Source organism: Mytilus trossulus, chromosome 11 (genome assembly GCF_036588685.1).
Source record: "Mytilus trossulus isolate FHL-02 chromosome 11, PNRI_Mtr1.1.1.hap1, whole genome shotgun sequence".
Classification (NCBI taxonomy): Eukaryota; Metazoa; Mollusca; class Bivalvia; order Mytilida; family Mytilidae; genus Mytilus; species Mytilus trossulus.
Genome location: NC_086383.1, coordinates 48,940,918 through 48,962,345, shown reverse-complemented (window position 1 = coordinate 48,962,345; position 21,428 = coordinate 48,940,918). Strand labels below are relative to the sequence as shown.

Sequence of the window (21,428 nt, the reverse complement as noted above, 5' to 3'; positions counted from 1 at the left end):
AATGCCTCCCTTTTTCAATTAAAAATGAATGGTCACTGATTCTAACTTTTGAAATCAATTTTCTAAATTCAAAGTTTGGATTAGAAAGGTAAGGTTTGATCAAAAGATTTGGCTCAAGTGCTTTATAAAAATTTAATTTACTTTTATCATCAATAGATGTTAACTTATTTATCAACAGGTTGTTGTAGTATGAGTTTATTTGGGGTTTAATATAGCTTTTAATATTTTTAATTGTTTTAGATTATCACAGGTTTTTAGTCTATCTATACCGCGCTGAAGTACGTCCATTATTCATAGTTCATTATTCATTATTCAATAATGAATAATGAACTATGAATAATGGACGTACTTCAGCCCGGTTCTATCTATATCAATGTTAGATTCAGAAAGAATATGAGGACATGGTCAGGTTTTCAGGTAAGAAGTGTTTCTTTATCAATAAGTAATTCAGAAAAAAAGGGGTTGGCAGAAAGTTTTATTAGTTTTGGTTAGTGTTTACTTTTCTTAAGCTGGGGTCACACATCCACGATTTTTACTACCGTCCCTGAGAAGGACCATTCCCGATTAAAATTTATTAAAAGTCTGATCAAGATCCTGTGAATCGTGGATGGAAATTCAAACTTAAATTAAAATTGGTAAAAACAATAATCTGATCACGACAACAATCAGAAAGTGTCCAGGAAGCGTCGATATTCAACCGTTTCTAAGTGAATTAGTCCCGATAATACCGTTCTCAATCAGCTTCTAATCCGATTTGTAATTTTCGCCAGATAAAATTCGACTGTGTCTGTCACGACTGCGTCCCGACTCTACCGAATGTAATCCGACAGAGATCAGACAGTGACCAGACAGAGAACCGACGTTGACGGAAGTTATCCGTTCGTAAAATGTCGGCATATTCGGGATGATCAGGTACTGTCGGAACGTAATCCTATCACGGTCCGCTCTATCGCATTGCTAACGGCTTTGTCTGGTCTCAGTCGTATTGTATTCTGTAATTGTCGGGACTCTGACGTGGGTATCATTGACGAATTTCGTATTAATAACGGGACTGTTTCGGAACGGTTTCGGCAAAAAACGGTTCGCAATCGACAAGATCTGGATGCTATCTGGACTCAAACGGCAGAAAAACAGCTATGAGAAATTACTTCAGATCATTCCCGTTCTACAAGACACCGTCCAGAATACATAAGACATTGTTCGGAATTCGATCCGACACAGCAGAATCTGTCACGAAATAGCCAAGATTGTAATCCGACTAGACAAAATCGGCTGAGTTGCCCCGAATGTTACGGGACGCACCTAACTGTCGGGGTGCTTTGCCGAACTATTCGGAACCTTCCCGACCCGTAGGAATCTGTTACGAACTAAAACGACTGCGTTCAGACAATGATAGGACATTCCAGATAATTGAGGATACTAATCCGAATTTTTCACTTTTCGTGTCGTATTGTTGTCTGATCTCAAACGGGAGCAATAATCGGCAATGTGTGAACCCCGCATTACTCTGATTATGGATAAATTATATAAAATGTTGATTTCATTCCTATACTTGATGTTGATTTGAACTACGCCATGTTATGTAATAAAAATGTATTTGTATTTGTTCTGTACTAAAAAGCATAATGTGCTTAGAAAATAAAAAAAAATGAATTGGAATTGAATATACGCGTACCGACAAATATGCATGAAGATTTTTCTGTTTACCTCGTCTGAAATAATTGGTTTTTGAACCTTTTCCAAAAAAACATGGAATCCATAAATTTTATTTATGTAAGCATGTATATGATACATAGCCTCAGTCTCCTTGCTCTGAATATGAAAATACCCTTTCATTTTTTTATAATTCTGTCTGTCCGTCTTCTCTGAGGTGAAGGATTATGAAAAGGTAATTGGTTTGGTAATTCATGCGGTATCTAATCGTGACATAACAGCTGGAATCTTGGTCAATACTGAAATATTAATTCAAAAGTAAAAGTTTCAAATTGAATACCTGATAATAGCTTTATCAAACTGCGGTTTAGCATTAATGTTCATATCCGCCTCTGCTTGCAAAAATGTATAATATATGACAAAGGAAAAATCTATTTAATGAAACAACACCGGAGATTGGGTTTCGATATAAAATAAAAACGAGAAATCGACCGCATGAAAACAAACCAGCTAATTGGAACTTTAATACCGATTGTGATTAATTAGCTGATATTGTTAGTTATTGTACTTTTAATGAGGAATTTTGGAGATCAGTTACACCAAGTTTGAAAACACTATTAAAAATACAATAAGAGATACATAATTATGTATGTGATATGTTTCAATGAGAAGCAATCCGGCAACAATCAAAATCAAGATACACCTAAGAAAGTTCAGCATAGTAACAGTGTATCGTTCTTAAATAATTCATACTCTAATGAAATATGAATATACACGACAAGATAAAAAGGACTTGGAAGGTTAAAAGCAAAACTCACAAGTCGAATAAAAACTGAAATCACCATGCCGAAACAAACCCAAGAAAAAATGACGGAGATACGAACATGTCCCAAAATACTAAATAGAAAACTTAACTGAGCTGGAGTTTGGTAATAGTAATGAAATCCTGCTCAACATGCGGCATCCGTCATGTTGCGCATAGTAGTTGTAAAATCGGTAATACAAAGAGAAAAAATTAAAACGAATTTTGAATGGATTTGACATCAGCATTTAATTCGAACAGTAACATTAATGATAGTTAAATAGGGACGACCACTGAAGAAGTTCAAAAATCCTGACTGAAACGTGAATTAATGTATGAGGCGAACTGTCTTTGAGAAGACAAGTACATGTAAACTATTAGATCGGTGATTTTCCCGTTTGAATGGTTTTACACTAGTATTTTTGGGCCCTTATAGCTTGTTTTTCGGTGTGAGCCAAGGGTCTGTGTTGAAGGCCGAACATTGACCTATAATGGTTTACTTTTAAAAAATGTTATTTGGATGGAGAGTTGTCTCATTGGCAATCACACCACATCTTCCTATATCTCTATACTTAAAATAAGATCTGCTTTTCTTGAAATCACTATATATGGAATAAAATCAACGGTACCAATTTTGTTGCACCAGATGCGCATTTCGACAATACATGTCTCTTCAGTGATGCTCGTAGCCAAAATATTTGAAATCCAAAGTTTATATAAAAGATGAAGAGCTATAATCCAAAAGGTCCAAAAAGTATAGCCAAATTCGTGAAAGGAATTAGAGCTTTGCATGAGGGAGATACATTCCTTAATTTATAATAATTTCTAATATTTTGGTAACAGCAAATTTTAATAACACAAAAAATCCATATTTTCATGCCAGTACCGAAGTACTGGCTACTGGGCTGGTGATACCCTCGGGGACTAATAGTCCACCAGCAGAGCATGGAATGCATTATACTTCAATTTTTATGCAAACTCATAGACCAGTATATATTTTTCTTTCACGAAAAGTTTTATTTCTGCAAATGCTGGTAACTATTACATTTTTAGTAAACAATAACATAGCAAGCACTATTTTGTGTCAGAGTAGGGTTTTTAATGTATACGTACTCAATTGGAGGGAGTGAAATGATGATCTGACACCTTTATAAATATTAAATATTCCGAGAAAAATAAATCACCCGAGATTTTAATAATTGTTTATGTTTAAGTATAGGACTTTCAGTCTATATTTTTCTAAAGCTCAGATCTCGGAAACTATTATCTGATTGAAGACCATTATTATTGTTGTAAACAATTATTCATAAGGTAAAATTGAACGAGTTTAAATCTGTAGAGGGATATATTCATCTTTGTAAAGGGTTAATTATTTTTGCTATAGTTTGCAAATAATGTTAAATGTTATAAATATTTGCTCACAAGAATTTTAATTTTCAAAAAGATCACCCTCGCTGATAAAAAAAAACAAACCGAAAATAACACATTGCAAACAGATTGACATTAGGAATCTCACAAAAATGAACCACTTAACGGAGAACAAGTCTTCACACCCAGTTTTTAATGGGGTTCAAGTTGTTCAGTTTTCAATTTTCTACAAGTGTTTTAATTAGTCGACTTTCTTTCCGTCGTCATTCGTTCTCTGTCATGACGAGTTTTGAATGTTCCCTTGGTATTTTCTGCCTTTTCTCGACAGTTTATTTATGGTTGTTCCATTTGAAGTGTTGCCCGACTTGACATTTTGGCAAACAGCTATCGTAACATGTACCATAAACTCCTTAAATCATCATTTGTAATCAGGTAATCAAATTTCAATGGCATTTTTAAACGAGGAGTAACAGAATAATAAGCATTCGTGTAATGGCGGAGGAGTGGGATTATGACGTGCAGTAAAACGTTTTAACCAGCATCAAACTTAACTTTTAATTAAAAGTCAATATTTGAAACAGTTAGTGAAACATTTTTAGCGGTTAAGAATTAATTGCCAACATTCAAAGCTCATTGTCAGTAATTTGGTTCTGACAGTGTTTCTTACATCACTCTACTAATTGATCTATTTTGAAACCACACTTACTCTTGGAACTTTGTTAAAATTTTACAGAATGATATTTTTTGCCTAGAAATTACGTTGTGGATTTTGAAGTATTTATGCTATAAACAATATTTCTAATTATAAGGTAAGAATTTATTACGGAATGGGTTCTTTTTGTGAAAAAAAATATGACCAGAACGACATATGTGTTACAATGTAACTAAAACCTTGTCCTATATTTATTCAAATTTGCTTTTTCTAATTATATGGGTTAATTTTTTTTGCCTTTGAAATTTCTTGACAAATCAATGTTGTTTTCATCGAAAAAAAGGAATCATGAACATTTGTTTGGTCTTAAAGGTTGACATAACTGCACAATTCATCCTAGAAAGTGTCAAATACATGAAAAATAATTCCGACAATTAGAATTTAGAATTAGTAAATCCGGAAATATACCTATAAATTGTCTTTGAACTTGTTTCACATGATGCATTATATGTACACTGGACTTACTAATTACCTGGTCAATTTTAAGTGCGAGTCTAGTTAAAATGCTTTAAATAGAATACATGTACTATAAGTTGGGGTCATTTTTTCCCAAGTTCTATCAAATATTATAAGGTTGTCTTTTGGTAATTATTTAATGTATTATGGAACTATGCATCACATATTATTAAACTGGAATCCGCTTGTATTACGCTGCTCTCTACGAACAAAGTGTAGTAGTCAGCCGAGAACCAGCTTACGTAGATTATCCCATCAGGTTTACTAGATATACTGTTTGTGCGTTTGAATCATTTCAAGTTTTTTTAGAACAGAACTGGCAGTTTATAAATGCGTGACATGTAAATGTGCATATGATCCAGATAATTTTAAAGCACGTTTTTGTTAATAATTGATTTGTACTACAATGTAAGGGCATCGAAATGTCTATTCAAATGAGAGAGAAAAATATATCGGAAGTACTTCAAAGGATATCCGATTATAAAAATATTCTCATGTGAGCTTTGCAAAAAAGAGCGACACATTTCGACTGTACGTGATGTATTATTAATCGCAAAGATAGAGTGGTCCACTTTCCCACACTCTAAAGAAAACTTGGAAGAAGATTCTGACCTCTGTCCACAATTCCTTATATTTCTGCCTTTCTTTACAGTCTTTTATCCCGTTCGACAAACTTTTCTGGCATATCATAATTTTGTAATAATTGTCAAAACGTTATGCATTGGAAAACTTGTTTTTTTTTTGCATTTAGTTTCAATTAATTGCTGTTCTGAATATGTATGAAATACTAGCCCCTGGGCTTAAGTACACAAGAATTGATAATTCAGTCATAATATCGCAAACCGGAAACAGAAGAAGTTACAATGGCGTACTTCATTTATGACACTATGCAAAATACTTGCAGGATAAATCTGTTATGTTAACTTTGTAGTCTTTTTTACAATTTACGTGGTTACGAACTCCTTTCATGTATGCAGTGCTATTGGAAGTTTTAACGCCTTGATGTTGGCTTTATTCAAGTAGCTTCTTAGCACATGCTAGTGTTTTAATAAAGAAAATGCTTATATTGATCTTTCTAGAAAAGATACATTTAGTAAACAAACATGTTTTATTTGTGATACATTCCTCGTGAGTGAACACTGTTTTTGTTTTTATGTTTGTTAAGATAACAAGCATTGTAGAAATGTAATGTAATTAAAAGAAAATAAGAAGTAAACCAATACATCATGATGCAAATTACTTTCCACTTTACGTAGATCTTTTATTTTTTCATGCAGATAACTTAATTATACGTTAAGAAGGCATCTATTTTATGCTAATGATTACGATTTTTATCTCCTCTTTTCCTTTCTTAAAATACATCATACATATATTTGTACTATTTGTAGATCATACATGTATTTGTACTATTTGTACATCATACATGTATGTGTACTATTTGTACATCATACATGTACTTGTACTATTTCTGCTTAAAATATTTGTTTGTCATTCATTTAATTGATGTCTGTAGTGGAGGTTTATATTTCTATGTACGTAATCTGAATTCTACTGATAAATTATCCAATTGTGATGTTTTATAAAGAGCTCTGTACTGATGATATTTTATTTATTGATGATATGGTCTTTGGTTATTTCTTAGTTGAAAATTTTAAAATGACTACAATCAGCTTTGTTTCAGTAACCGCGAGTTCTCTTAGATTGGTATTTTATGTCTTTTAGTGAGTTCCGTTTTCTCTATCTCGATCTGATGCCTTTTAACCTGAGTTACACAGGTTGTTCTGCTGTTTTGCTATAATTGTACACCGCTGTCCCTATTGAGGGGAGGGTTGAGCAGTCAAGAACATGCAGAAGTCAGCCACATTCTCTGTAAGCTTGTTGAAATCAAGAGCATTTAATTTAATGGTCACTTTACCGTTTGGAAAGCTGTACTGTCGTTATAGTTGTTTGTACTACCGTCAATCGATCACTCGGTCTGGTGGATAACTGTATTGTTGGCACAATACAACATATAATGACAAATCCCTAAAAAAATTAAAAAAACCCAGGGTCATTCATAAACTAACAAAAATACTTAACTTAAAAAAGTTATCTAAAAAAATAATCTTTATATGAATGAATTTGGCAATTTTTAAATAATTTTTAATTTATTTTAAAGATGGAGCTTCGGATCTGTAAATATTTGGTACAACTCTAAGTGTTCGACTTAAAAATAATGTTTTTGAGTGCATATTTCTATCTATAAACCTAGTTAATCTAAATGGTGTGTTTCTCAATTGTTCTTTTTACCCCAGAGCTTTTTACCAGCAGTACTTTATATTTGAAATAAAACCTGTGTGGTATTTCAATTAATTTGATTCTGATTTTCTCCTTGCATCTGATGTGAAATTGTACTTTTTTTGAAAATTTATGAGCATTTTCATGATAAACTCGTCGACATATCGTCTCCGTCTGTTTACTCTACAAAACAGACCTTGTTTTGCTAGCTTTGAAAGCTTGGAATGATTGTAAGTCACGTATCTCTTTATTAAAACATGATGTCTTATTTAGCTATTAAGATATATATTACTTCCTGTATACAGAACATATATTACCTAGTAATGCATGGTTAACTTTGACTTGTGATTATCTACCTATAATCAGTTGTCGTTTACCCCAGTAGAGTGTTTACATCTTATTAGATATACTACCTTCTGAATTACAGGTCAGTGTGTGTGTTTTACTTTCACTATATTCTGTCATACTGTATTTATTGAGCTTATCCGTACTTCTGTACACGGGGGCGGATCCAAGTTGGGAGTCTTCTTTTTTGGAAGATCAATGCATTTGAAGGGGCCATATGGTTGAAATAACCCCTTTCTCCTTGGTTGGGAACCTCCCTTTGATAAATGGCTGGATCAGCTCCTGGTTCGTGTACCTCCATCCATAACTTTCGTAGTTTTCTCAGCTTCTGTAGAATTGAATTAATTGATAATGATAATTGGTTTTAGATTTTATCAGGATCGAGCGCGGGTCCAGCTATTTTACAAGAGGGTTCCAGCCCATGGAACACCATGAGACGTTCACATGATGAACACACATAGGAGAAAACGAACCCCTGGAACGCCAACATGATCCGTCAATGAGAATTGGTCGTTCATTCAGTCAGGATCGGGTGCTGATCCATCCATTTTGAAAAGATGAGGTGTTCCAATAATTAAAAATCAATCGAAAGAAGAGAGAATTTACTCCCTGGGTCTGTAATTACGAATAAATTGTAAGCTACATGTATTTTCTGCAGGTCATTTTGGTCTCTTGTGGAGAGTTGTCTCATGGGCAATCGTACCACATCTTCTTTTTTATATGCACTTAATTTTCCTGTTTGGTGGTGTTTTCGTCAATGTCAAATAACGAGTGGGTATGTACTCTAAACGACATCGCGTGTAACATTGTGTTGATGTTCAAAAACTGACAATGCAATCTTGTTCAATCTGTGAAAACATGAGTCAAAAGTACGGTCTTATTGTTTTATTTTTGAATCTGTTTTTATCTTTATCTTAGAAGAGTATTAGTTTACAAACTATGTGTTCGTAAAAGTTTTTCGTCGTCAATGGCAAAATGTTTATTAATCAATTATGTCCTGTGTATTTGAACATATCTTTTTTATATACATGTATCTCCTGCTTTTTGTAAAGAGCTTATTATATATTGTCCCTATTGGTATTGCTGTTTTATTTGTATGTGTCTGCTAGAAAACTGACTCTGTTAGGCCGAATCTGGTTAACTGACTAATAGTTACGGCAAGGAAAGCTAATAATTATAAGCAAACATACGATTTTAACATCAAAAGTATAATTCAGTTTGCGAATTTACATTTGGAAATAAATTCTTTGAATATGCTATATTAGATAATTGTTTGTATCAAACACTGAATGTGGTTTTGAATTGATAGAATTATAGAAGTTATATTGAATAGATTGATCATTAATCCACAGCTGAGCATATTTATATTATTTTGTGGACAAATAATCATCGTGAATTAGTACTGATTAAAGTATCTGCTAACCACGTGCATGGCAACAGATGCAGCTCGTTCACGTTGTGTTTCAAATTTACTTCTCGTTTGAATGTTTTATGTACAACAGCTCGCACAGTATACGAGAGTTTATATATCATATATAGATTTAATTTAGAATCAATTTGAACTACCGATTATAGGCATCAAAGAACAGATGCAACACGTCCACGTTGTGTTTCAAATTTACTTTTCGTTTGAATATTTTATCTTCAACATCTCGCACAGTATACGAAAGTTTATATATCATATATAGATATTATACATATGATTAATAAACAATTTTAACTATCGATTCTAGCCTTCAAAGAGAATTAGGTTAAAGAAATCTGACTCTTGGCTTATTTTAAACACGGATCTAATTGTCCAATTCATAATTTATTTGATTGTCAATACAATCGGACAGTAATTACAAACTGTACCATAGAGACGTTTTTTACTATTTTGACAGTATACTGACGAACGTCCAATACAAACAAACTTTACTATAATGCTAAGTTGATTTTATAAAAGATATATTATTATTGATAAATAAAATTGACAGTTTATGAATTATCGAACCGTGCATAGTGTTATAATAATTAATAATGGATATAATGAAATTTAATACTTCAGGTAAGAAAAACTAAATTATTTCGAAGAAAATTGTAACGTTTTCTTCGAAATTGAAGAACGTTAGACATTCGACCTAGTTATATATTTTGCGTTCTGTTAATTGAATGTTTAACCTATTGTTGTAAAGAAAGGCACATCTCAAGTTCTATTATTTAATTATGTGAACTTTTATTCAATAGTTATTTATAAATACCCTTTTGAACATTTTAGTACTTTTCTTTGTACATGTATGTGACTAAATAAATTTGCTTATTTATAGTTTTAAGCAATACTAAAATGTGTTGTTTCTTTTTCCTTTATTTGGTGTCTTTAATTTAATATACATGTATTCTATTAAGATTATTTCTGAAGTAATTTCATAACTGAGCTTTGCTTGTTGTCCTGTACCAGTCTTTTCTTTGGTCGTGTTATTTGTAATGTGCTGTCCTGTTTTAATATGCACATTCTATATGGTATTTTTTTTGTACAACACATTTGAAACAGAAAGAAAGATTCTGTCCGTTTGAAATAAAGTCAATATACTAAGTTCTACAAAAAACGAGTCTTCGGATATGAATAAAACAGTCTTGCGCAGGAGCGCTTTTATTAGATTCTCAAGTCCTAGTACATTGTAAGTGGATATGTCGTACATTGTTTATATAACACTATGCTAATGTAAATTTTCAAGAACACGTAAAATTGACCTGTTGGTGATTGTTTTGTTTCATCTTAGTGTTTGATTTTCAATGTGTAGTATAGACAATTTTTTTTTTTTTTTTTAATCAAATATTGAATAATACATCAAAGAAAACTGACATTAAGGGTTAGTTATAGTTACCTTCTCTATATTAGAATAGATTTCCTGGCTGACACCGTTAGCACATTATTTTACAAAAGGTGACAGTTCTATGCTAGAACACTTTTTAAAAGATATACCCTACAGAGCATATTTAGATAGTTCTATCCTACAACAGATTCTGACTATCCTAGAACTATTTTTGACAGTTCTATATATACCCTAGAATAGTTTCTGATAGTTTTCTCCTAGAACTGTATTTGACAGCTGTACTTTAGACAGTTAGTTCTCTCCGAGAACAGTTCAATCTATAACATTTTACACAGTTCTAACATGGAACAATTTGGAACTACGCAATACAAATAATTATATTCTCTCTTAAGGTTTAGGTAAATCACTTGACAGATTCATTTCCAATCTGCGAAATGACATTAACTCAAAGACAAATGATTAGAATTATCAGGAATTTATCAACCATAAGGGGATAATACAGATACTTAAGGCTAGCTTACCACAAGTTTAGAACATACATTGTCCGTTTCGTTTGAGTATGTCACTTTAAGCCTGATGGTACCATAGGGGTATTGTTAAGGGAGGAGTCACATTGTGACGGCTGGAACGAATTTAACTCTCAAAATGTCTGGACTAGTATAAAAAAAAAACTTCAAGGTGACCTTCAAGAATAAGATAATTGTAAAACATAATGAAATAGCTTTAGTATGGGCTTTTCTCATTGTTGAAGGCCAACGATGACCTATAGTTGTTAATGTCTGTCATTTTAGTCTCTTGTGGACAGTTGTCTCATTGGCAATCATACCACATCTTCTTTTTTCATATTAACAGTGCCAACCGTACTTATATAATCTACAAGATGAATAATATAAACTTATACTTTAAAAAGCTAACAATCAACTAGCAATTCTGGTAAAGAATGTTAATGCCTATACATGTACAAAAATAGAGAAGTAATTAATGCATGTCAAATATGCGTAATTACAAAAGCAGATTTTTTTTGATTTTTTGCTTATGTTTATCCATCATACGTAAATATTTTTAATAAAGCTTTGATTTTCATAACATATTTGGTCATATAGACTTATCATATCCAGTAACAGTACAAGTATTTAAGTAGCCTTCTCGTGCAGAATGCAAAAATATATGCATGTAGCTCCATGTTGTCCAGTCTAAATGGAGCTATCAAACTGATGCCCAAAATTGAAAAAAGTGTATTAATTCTAACACGTAAAAGGACCATGAAAAGAATAAATGAAGGTTCCTGATGAGCAGTTTCTGCTCCCCTGTACCTAGTATACCATTTTCAGTGACATTTCTAACTCCAATATCTTCATTCATGTGAACACACTTCGCCGAACCTAAATACATGTTTTTGCTGTATTTTTTTTATTGAATATGACTGAAATATTTGCCACTGAACGTTAGCACAAAAAAATGTCTTATGATTTTTCATCGATCATATTCATAAAATTGACGACATACTAACTAGAAATATATACATGTACATTTAACACCATCAACACCAACTAAAAGTTGTATTCCCACACCCTATCTAGTTCAATGTCCCTGTCGTAGAAATACTATCCTTAATGCATCGTTCAACAAGTACACTGATTTTGATTAGTACAAGAATGTTATCGAAACACAAAGAATTTACATCGGGGTGTTCACAAATAAAACAAGATAGAAATAGAGAGAATCGAATCTATTAAAAAATCTTAATACATGTATGTAGGTGTAAGAAAGCATACAATGAATACTTCTGTAAAATCAAATTCTTTGTGCATGTGTACTTTTTGATAGAACAGTATCAATGCTCTTGTCACGATTTTCATCCATGCTTAGATAAAATTGAGAATGGAAATGGGGAATGTGTCAAAGAGACAACAACCCGACCATAGAAAAAAACATCAGCAGAAGGTCACCAACAGGTCTTCAATGTAGCGAGAAATTAGATACAATTTTTGATAGAACAGTATATATCCACTTGCCAAGATTTTTATCATCAATGTTAAGAATATGAATTAGTCAAAAAAATAAAAATCAAATATAATTAGGAAAGTAAAAAATCATACACTCAATTCCTCTGTTTGTAGATAAAAAAAAATGAAAGAACAGTATCCACTTGCCTTGATTTTTATCATCAATGTTTTAAGTATAAAGTAGTCATGCTTTAACGCAATGAACTTTATAATTATCCTGAGAGTTTGTAACAAATTGCTTGATTCATGTCAATCCTGTTATAATTTATCTAACACGTTGAATTAAGTGCATTGACGAAGGAGGATGCGCTAATGTTGTTTTGGTTTGTCTCAGAATATCTGACGCAACTGTGTTTCAAAGTCTCAATACAACTCATCTTAATAGTCACTTGATATCACCCCTATTTTTAGTTTGTCTCAGAATATCTAAGGCAACTGTGTAGGAATATTTCAATACGACTCACCTTAACCGAGTCAACTGAAATCGCCGCTTTTTTTGGTTAGTGTTTGTGTAGCTTAGTCTGAAATTTTCTTTGTTGTGTCTTGTTTACTATTATTTGTCTGTTTGTTTTTTTAGCCAACACCCATGACATTGCCAGTTTATTTTCGATCTAAGAGTTTGACTGTCCCTCTTGTAGCTTTTGCACTTCTTCCTGTACGCGTATTATCTTTTGGTTTTGTGTGCCTTTTTTCGTTGTATCTAATTTGTATCCATAGTGGTGTTAATTTTATCTTGCGCCCCTTTATTCAGGCAAAGAGAACAGTATTCAGAAATGAATAACATCAGTTTTGGCAAAAATGGTTGTTCATATTAAAAAAGTTACATTGTTGCTACACTGCGTTATTTGACAGTTGATGCATTGAATGTGCCAAGAAGATATTTAATCAGAATTGGTATGGTTATGTACGTAATACGTTATAAAATGGTACATTTTGAGGATTTTTCATCATGTCATGATTTATTAATGACTTCCGAACGTCAATCGGCATATGTATTCAAGGCGATAACATGTTAATTAATGATAAGATATAAATACATCCTGCTTTGTACTAGACCTGAGCTGGGTTACAAACACTCTACCTTTACAAGGTAACAGACAACAGGAAGATTTGTCTCCCTTTGCGACGCATCATTCCGACTCTAAGCCAACAAGTACATGTATACAAAACGAAGTGATATCGTGTACAGTGGTACATGTACATGTACCTTTAACTGAAATGTTCAAATCGTAGGTTTAAAAAAGAAAATACAATTGAACGAGGTCGGATTGTATGGGACAAGTGTAAATATTTGAAATTTGATTTAACTACATAATAAGCTATAATTGTTCATTGTATGTTTTGTCATTTGTTTTTAAAGTTCGTTAATACAGGGAAGTTATTTATATTTTTTCCTGATGATTCAGTTGTATAGAATTCAATTGACTTGCACATGATTTTCATATTCATATTTAAAAATGGTTATGAGGCTGATTGACGAATTCTGAAGTAAGGAAATATATTTAGATAATTATACGGAAATAAAGAGATATGAAGAATACAGCGATCTTTTAAACATATGGCGATAAGTTCATAACTACTGAATTCATAGTGCATGTCAAATTTTCATAACAAGTTTCTGTTTTCTTTTCAGATATGTAAATGGTGGAGTCAGTAACTGATGTTATGGAGAACAGTACGTGTCATACATGGATTCCAGCGGAATTACAGGGCAGAAATGTCACATTGGAACTTCTCAATGAATTGCATGTTAAACGTAACATCGGTGGAATAATCATGTTGCTATGCTTTTCGGTAGTTGGGTTGATTGGAAACACGCATGTGTTATATGTATATTCCCGCCAATATAAGCAATCAAACTATAGGATATATGTGCTATTTCTAGCAATGTTGGATGTGATCAACTGTACAGTTGTAGCGCCTCTGGTGGTAGTTTATCTCTTTCACCCGCTTATGTATCCATCTAATATATTTTGTAAAGTTTTTCGGACAATATTATATTATATGGCGATTGCAAGTACTTTATCACTGGTATCGATAGCAATAGAAAGATTCCGAAAAATCAGATTTCCGTTTAAAAAGAAGTTATCCGAAAGTGCAGTAATAAAACTTTGTATTGGGAGTTTAGTAGTTGCCGCCATTTTATCATGGCCTGCTCCGATACTGTGGGGACTAAGTACAGTTGAAACTGGTGTTCCGGGATTTGAAGGGAAACGGTGCTTCACTGATGATAGTTTTAAAGACTCAAATATTAATTTACAAGCAATTTACAATGCTTGTTTAATATTGTTTTATTTCTTAGTTTCCGGTACATTGATTGTTATTTATATTTATATTGGAATAAATATTCACAAACAGTACAAGTTTCGGGGTGAGCAGATCGCGTGTCAGACCCACTTAAATGGAAGAAAAGATTCAGTGAATACAAATGGAAATAGTGCACGGAATGCAACATATACTTTATGTGCAGTGACTTTTGCGTATGTTGGCAGTGCGCTGCCTCACCATCTGCTTGCGCTTCTGATTTTCCTTATTCCCAACTTTGACTGCTCAATGAGTTTATTCGGTTCAAGGTGGTATTATACATTTGTATGGTCATACTTTTTCAATAGTGTCATAAACCCGTTTATATACGGGATCCGTGACCGGAAGTTCAGATTCGCGGTAAAGAATATTTATCGAGTTTGTGAAAAATAAATTGAGCATTTTATATATATATTATTTGTAAATATTTTCATCATGTTTCAACGTTTTAAAAATCTTTGTAATACATTGTTTTATATTAATATTCGATCTGGTGTTCATATTTCCATTTCACCCAAATGTAGTATTTCAAAATAATCAAATGGGGTATACATCGGAAAATTAAAATGAGATAAAATGTAAACTTTTAAAACTTAAATAGCTAGCGTGACATTTCGGAGGTTCAAGTGCAAGATATTTCAATGAACATGGCACTCTCATTAGTTGTTTGTCATGCATTCTGAGAACGAGAATCAATTAATAAATCAAATAGATAGGTTCTGCTACGTTGTTAATATGTCGAACAGTAGGAAGGCCGGGATTTCGACTGCTACTTTAAAATGCATTTTCCTTACAACAGGCCTACTTCAGACCAATTAAACTTACCTAGAGCGAGACACTTTCTTCCTCGAACAAATGAATTGAAAATCTTTTTTCTGATCGGACGTGACTGGGTATTTATATATATGTTACAGTGAGTATTTATTAATTTTCTTTATAAATAAAACTATTCCTTCATTTCAGTTATTATGTATAATCCCTGACGTTTTTTCTTGTGATTATACAAATCCCTGAACATTTTAGTGATTATATATAATCCCTAAACTAGCCAGTGATTCTACATAATCAGGGATTCTACATAATCACTGATTATTCAAATTCACTGTAACATAAATACATCCCGACCAGCCGAACTGATTTACTGCAGGATTGGAGAAGAACATGGATATATACTAATGTCTATGTTCCGGACCATATGAGTATTTGGACCATACGCGTATGGTCATGACCATATGCGTATACTCATATGGTCCGACCATACGCGTATGGTCCGACCGTACGCGTATGGTCGGACCACATGAGTATTATACTCGTTTGGTTATTAACGGACCGGACCATATGAGTATTTGGACCATATTGGTATTTTTTCAAATATACAATAGAAATAATACAATAAACTTTATCTTAAAAACAAATGTGTTTACAAAACAATGTATTAATTTTACATGTCAAAAGCTACATAAACATTAAATATTGATGCCACAGTCAGTTGATCTTAGTTTTCATCGCTAATTGTATTCGTGTATGCTTTTGTATACTTAAAATGAAATTCACACGGTACCATACATGTAGTTTTTCTGAGATTGCTTGTTTTGGCTGCGTGCAGTGATATCGACTCGGACAATTCCGATGTGTCTACGGTGTTTTTGAGAAACTCTAGATCTTCAATATCGTAAAATGAATTTCACAGATCAAATTAGATAAACATGATAAAGACAGTGGCTATTTCATAACTCTTAAATGCTATTTTACCGTCTTATAATTAAGGTTAAATAGAAGTATAGAAAAAAAGAATAGAAAAAATAAAGAAACATACACTTTTAATATTTTACTTTTAAAATGTCTTAAAAAATATCATGATCTTTAAAAAATATCATGATCCTTGCCGGTGATGTCACCTACTTTAAAGAATTAAATTCCTTGTACAATATGTTCATTTAATTTTGGCATCTTTTTATAATTGTACTTACAAATAGTGAGAAATATTAACTGTGCGAAACTGTTTTTTTTAAATAATTTTTTTTTTTAATATACATAAAATTACATTTTAGTGACGTAACAATCAGAAGGGTCACACCTAATGAAGAGTTTAAAAGTATACGTGTTGATTACCCCGACCATACGCGTACGGTCCGACCATACGCGTATGGTCGGACCATATGAGTATATACCCATATGGTCATGACCATACGCGTATGGTCCAGATACTCATATGGTCCGGAACATCTATACACAAATCACACATGCAGACAACTCATGGATAATATAAAAAGATGATCAAATTAATGAGAAGACTAATGGTGTGATTTATGAACAAATAAAATTAAACTAAAACGAATATTTGTAATATGGATTTATAATTACAATTTTATAGTTGTGATGTTATAGACAGAATGATTGCAAGTGGGACAACTATGTTAGAAAGAAATAACATGGCATATAAGTTAACATCATCTGTACGTAAGCAATCGTGGTCCAATGGTAAACAAACTATTTTTTATGTGTTCAAAGTGATTCTCTGGATTTAGCTTCTTCAGGAACGTTCAAACCCTAAATATGAAAGTTAAGAATGTATAGATACCCTGTTTCATACGATTGAATGTAACCCAAATAATTTATCATTTCAAGCTAAGTCAACTTTGTCTGATGGAGTACTTGTTTGTTAATACTTTTTAGATTTATTATTGGGGAAATTAAGAACAGCTATGTTACAAACCAAGACACGACCGAGCTAATAAAAAATAACGTCGGGAACAAGCAGTGCACCAGCACAAGTATCACCACATGGACAGACCATTCATAAAAACTTTTCAAAATTAGCACCCATTTGAACACCCCGCTGAGAATAGATTTGGACTGAATATCTAATCTAAGCCGAACCATGCAAGATTGCATTGAATTATTTAGAAATCAATGGGACTGCTTTCAAACAACCGAGTACCTGTTAAGGAAGTATTTGAGTCTTTGAATACGAGAAATTATACCCTTTTGGAATATCATCGAAAATATATAATTCGACAATTCATCCTTCAAAATTGTGTAAAACATACTTTATTTATACCGAGACCTATAGAGCTGGATGTGCTCTCTCTACCGTACCAATTGAAATCATCCCGGATTTTGTTAAGCTCGTGCTACTCAACCTTTAGTTGTAACTGTAATTGTTTTATAGCCTGTTGTTTCTCTTTCGTAATTTTTGCTGCTTTTTAAACATTTAGGTCTTCGACTCAGGAATTTTGACTGTTTCGTTGATATCTTTTTCCTCTTTTCAACAAATTATTTGAAATACTAAAAGTACGTTTGTTTGCAAAGAATCACATCTTTACCTTCCACGAGGCAGTAATTTACCTGAAACTGTTCATGCCCTAGTTATTCACATGTTTACATGCTGTTACTTTTTTAAAAATTCTTTAAATAATTATATTCAAATATTAGAAAAATCTCGGGAAGGAAAACTTGAAACTGAGGGAAATAGAAACAATTTCTATAAAAATTTGTTTGGTTCTATGTATATAATTAAGCCAATTATTGGTTATCATGATCCATACTAAAATATTCATATTTTTTCTATATTTATAATTATGTTTGATATATCAGTAAATTATTATTCTGATGGCAGATATTTGAGCAGTCAATTGATTTCAGTGAGATTCAAATGTTAATATCAGATAAACATAATTCTATTTGAAACAAATCAAAAATGCATGTTCAAAATGAAAGAAATATTTTACACTAATACCAAACTAAAACTCAAAGCCAAAAATTGAAAATGAAAGGCAAAAAAAGATCAGTACACATTGACCTCATTAAAAGACGGACTGATTTACAGTATCGAATTTAACTTGCATTCCAGTGACATTGTAAGAAGTCCTCATGCACGATATTCACCAGGTCATAACAATATAGATTTCGTTAGACATGTAATGCAATTCCTCGATCGTCTGGTTGTTAAATAGTGTATGAAGTATGGTGGAATGTAGATAGAATACTTCTGTCCTTATAATGTATATATTTCCTAATTTACATTTTCTTTTTATTGGTTTTGCTATTTACTTTTTTTTTTATATAGCAAAATCATAAAAAGCAAATGTAAATAAGAAATATATGCATTGTAGGGACAGAAGAATTAGGTCTACTGTTTATGCAGATCAGCTGGTTTTGTAAAACACTTACCTTACTGTTATATATACGGTTGTTGACAGGTTTTAGATTATTGGTGAAGTGTTCATATAGAATGTATTTGTATACACCAACGCGCACAGTATTCTGTTTGGTGTATGTCAGTTAGTCTGACCGTCCTATGAAATATTCGTCGCGTTTTTATAAAGAACTATAAAGTTAATTGGAGTCCTTAAAATTTGGTATCAAGTAAGCATTACTGCTTATTGACTTCCTGTTACATCATTATTCTTGCATATTATTGTCAACGAATGAAGTTTTATCTGAGTTTGCTTAATATGAACTTCGATTCAAATCTTCGTGAAATTTTATATCGTATTATGATCATGCTATACCTTGTGATGTATTTTGTGAATCAATTGCTCAGCAACTGTTTGTCTACTGAACACTTATATCAGGGGTATCATTTGTAAGCAACTATAACGAGGACAAAATTGAAAGTAGGCTACAAATGTATGAAGTCTCTTTTAGAATGAAAACTTGTAAAGAATGTCATTCGATACAAAATTCAGTTGTATGAATAATAAAGCCAAATTTTAAATCGATAAGAATGGTTTAACCCATTTAATATTTTTTAAGGATGTCGGCAAATTTCGAGTACTAGAATGTATAAATGCTGCCAAAACTATTGCAGGCAAGAAACCTTGACATTATTTCTATAGCAAGCTGTAGTTGTCCTGTAAACACTGTCGCCGTAGCTCATTTTTGCTAATATGCTTTGTCTTTATGATTATTATTTGTGTTTCTTTCTTACATTAAACGTGGCTCTGTACTTATACATCCCGTCATTGTGTTATTGTGCATGGTAAATGTTTGTTGATATATATTTTTTTTTACAGTGATTAAGAAATAGCACAATGTTGACTGCTGCGCCCTATTTTTGACATGTTTACCTATTACCCGTGTATGTCTGTTTGTTTTATTTACACGTCGTTGCCGATAAAATGGAATTTTATACGACTGTCGTACAAGTGAGAGGTTTAGTCGGCTATTAAAACATGTTTAATCCAAAGTTTTCTACATAAGAAAATGCGTGTACCAAGTCAGTAATATGACAGTTGTTGTCCATTCGATTGATGTGTTTTAACTTTGGATTTTGGTATTTATTTAGGGACTTTCCGTTTTAAATTTTCCTCGGAGTTCAGTATTTTTGTGATTTTACTTTTTAGATCTTGTCAAGTAAACAGAGAACTAAGTGTCCCTAGTTTGATGTCGTCGAAAGAGATGTAAACCAAATTTAGTGACCTTCTTTATGATAAAGTCCCATCTCATGTCTGCTTCATGTTTGCCTTATGTTGATGTTAAGCAACGATTACCAACAACAATGGCAGTCCTGCCTGCCTACAAGTCCCAAAAATTGAACTTCGTTAATTGATTCTTCCTTTGATTGAGAGTGAACTTACAGCATTTGCCTTCAAAAACATAATTCAATTTCATTGCAGATCTGAAATCATAAATAAACACTGTATTGTTGAAGAGCGGATGTTGACCTCTTGGTCACCTTTTGTTTTTGTGTCACTGGTTGCCGTCTTCTAACGTACAGAAAAACAAACTCTCTCATCAAATATACGGATATGATACTTTTTAATTTATTTTAACATTTTATCCATCGATAGATATTCAAGGGACATACTACTGAAACAGTAGTTGTTCCAGAAGTGATCTTAAAACTATAAACCAATGAAACAAATAAAAACAACATCAAGGGCGATATAAAAAAAGACTACACGTGAATAAAAAACAACAGCGATTGTAATACAATACATTATACAAAAGTTTGAGTAACACGAATGCAACCACTCAGATATCTGAGCAAAATCGGGCCAATCTGTTTCTTCTGTCCACATTTAAGGAAGTTCATATCAGGTGACAACATACCGTAAATACCACGATGGCTCTTATCTAAACCGGTGACAAAACGATAGACATAAAAAATATCACGAAATACAACACGTGACATTTAAGATAAAACATAGCAAAAGTCTTCCATAAAACATCAAGGGGTGTTATAACATACAGTGCGGTCTGGTTGCAATTATCCGCATCAAAACATGATACCTTTCATGTTTTGAATAATTACACAATGCATATAATTTTCTAAATTAGATCTGGCTATAAATGCACCTTCAGTCACCTCTTATAAGAATAAACGAACACGTTTAATATTTGAACACACTATTTAGTTACAAAAGCATAAATATCCGTATATTGTAAATAAGATTCAATGTATATAACAATGATATGTAAATGATATGAGTTAAACTCATTTTATAATCAATTATACACATCTTCCGTATTGATTCTGCTATGCCTTATATTTGTTGCTGTATTATATGTAGGGTCAGATTCGCATCGTTCAGCTATGCTGCTGTCGTATACATTGTTTTCCATGTTATCTGCTAGAAAATTCGGTGTAATATTCAATCTGTCATATTCGCTTTCAACGACGTCTGTTAAAGATACTACAGATGGAAGACCCACTTGCAAGGTTGACGGCTTATTGTTTTTCATAA

General features: G+C 32.4%; 1 protein-coding gene across 6 annotated transcripts; it reads left to right on the top strand.

The window, feature by feature from the left end:
• Positions 1 to 393: 393 nt before the first annotated feature.
• Positions 394 to 15,913, top strand: LOC134691258 (neuromedin-U receptor 2-like). 6 transcript variants are annotated; one of them, XM_063551666.1, is made up of 2 exons: positions 394 to 417; positions 14,066 to 15,913. In XM_063551666.1, the coding sequence occupies exon 2, from the start codon at positions 14,074 to 14,076 to the stop codon at positions 15,127 to 15,129; it is 1,056 nt and encodes a 351-aa protein (XP_063407736.1). In that variant the 5' UTR covers positions 394 to 417; positions 14,066 to 14,073; the 3' UTR covers positions 15,130 to 15,913. The 6 variants fall into 6 exon arrangements, with proteins under 6 accessions (XP_063407736.1, XP_063407733.1, XP_063407731.1 ...); XM_063551663.1 differs by lacking the exon at positions 394 to 417 and adding an exon at positions 4,501 to 4,632; XM_063551661.1 differs by lacking the exon at positions 394 to 417 and adding an exon at positions 7,583 to 7,695.
• The last annotated feature ends 5,515 nt before the right edge of the window (positions 15,914 to 21,428 follow it).

Bases quoted from the DNA above. Each gene is read 5' to 3' on its own strand.
- LOC134691258 (XM_063551666.1), top strand. From the start codon at position 14,074: ATGGTGGAGTCAGTAACTGATGTTATGGAGAACAGTACGTGTCATACA.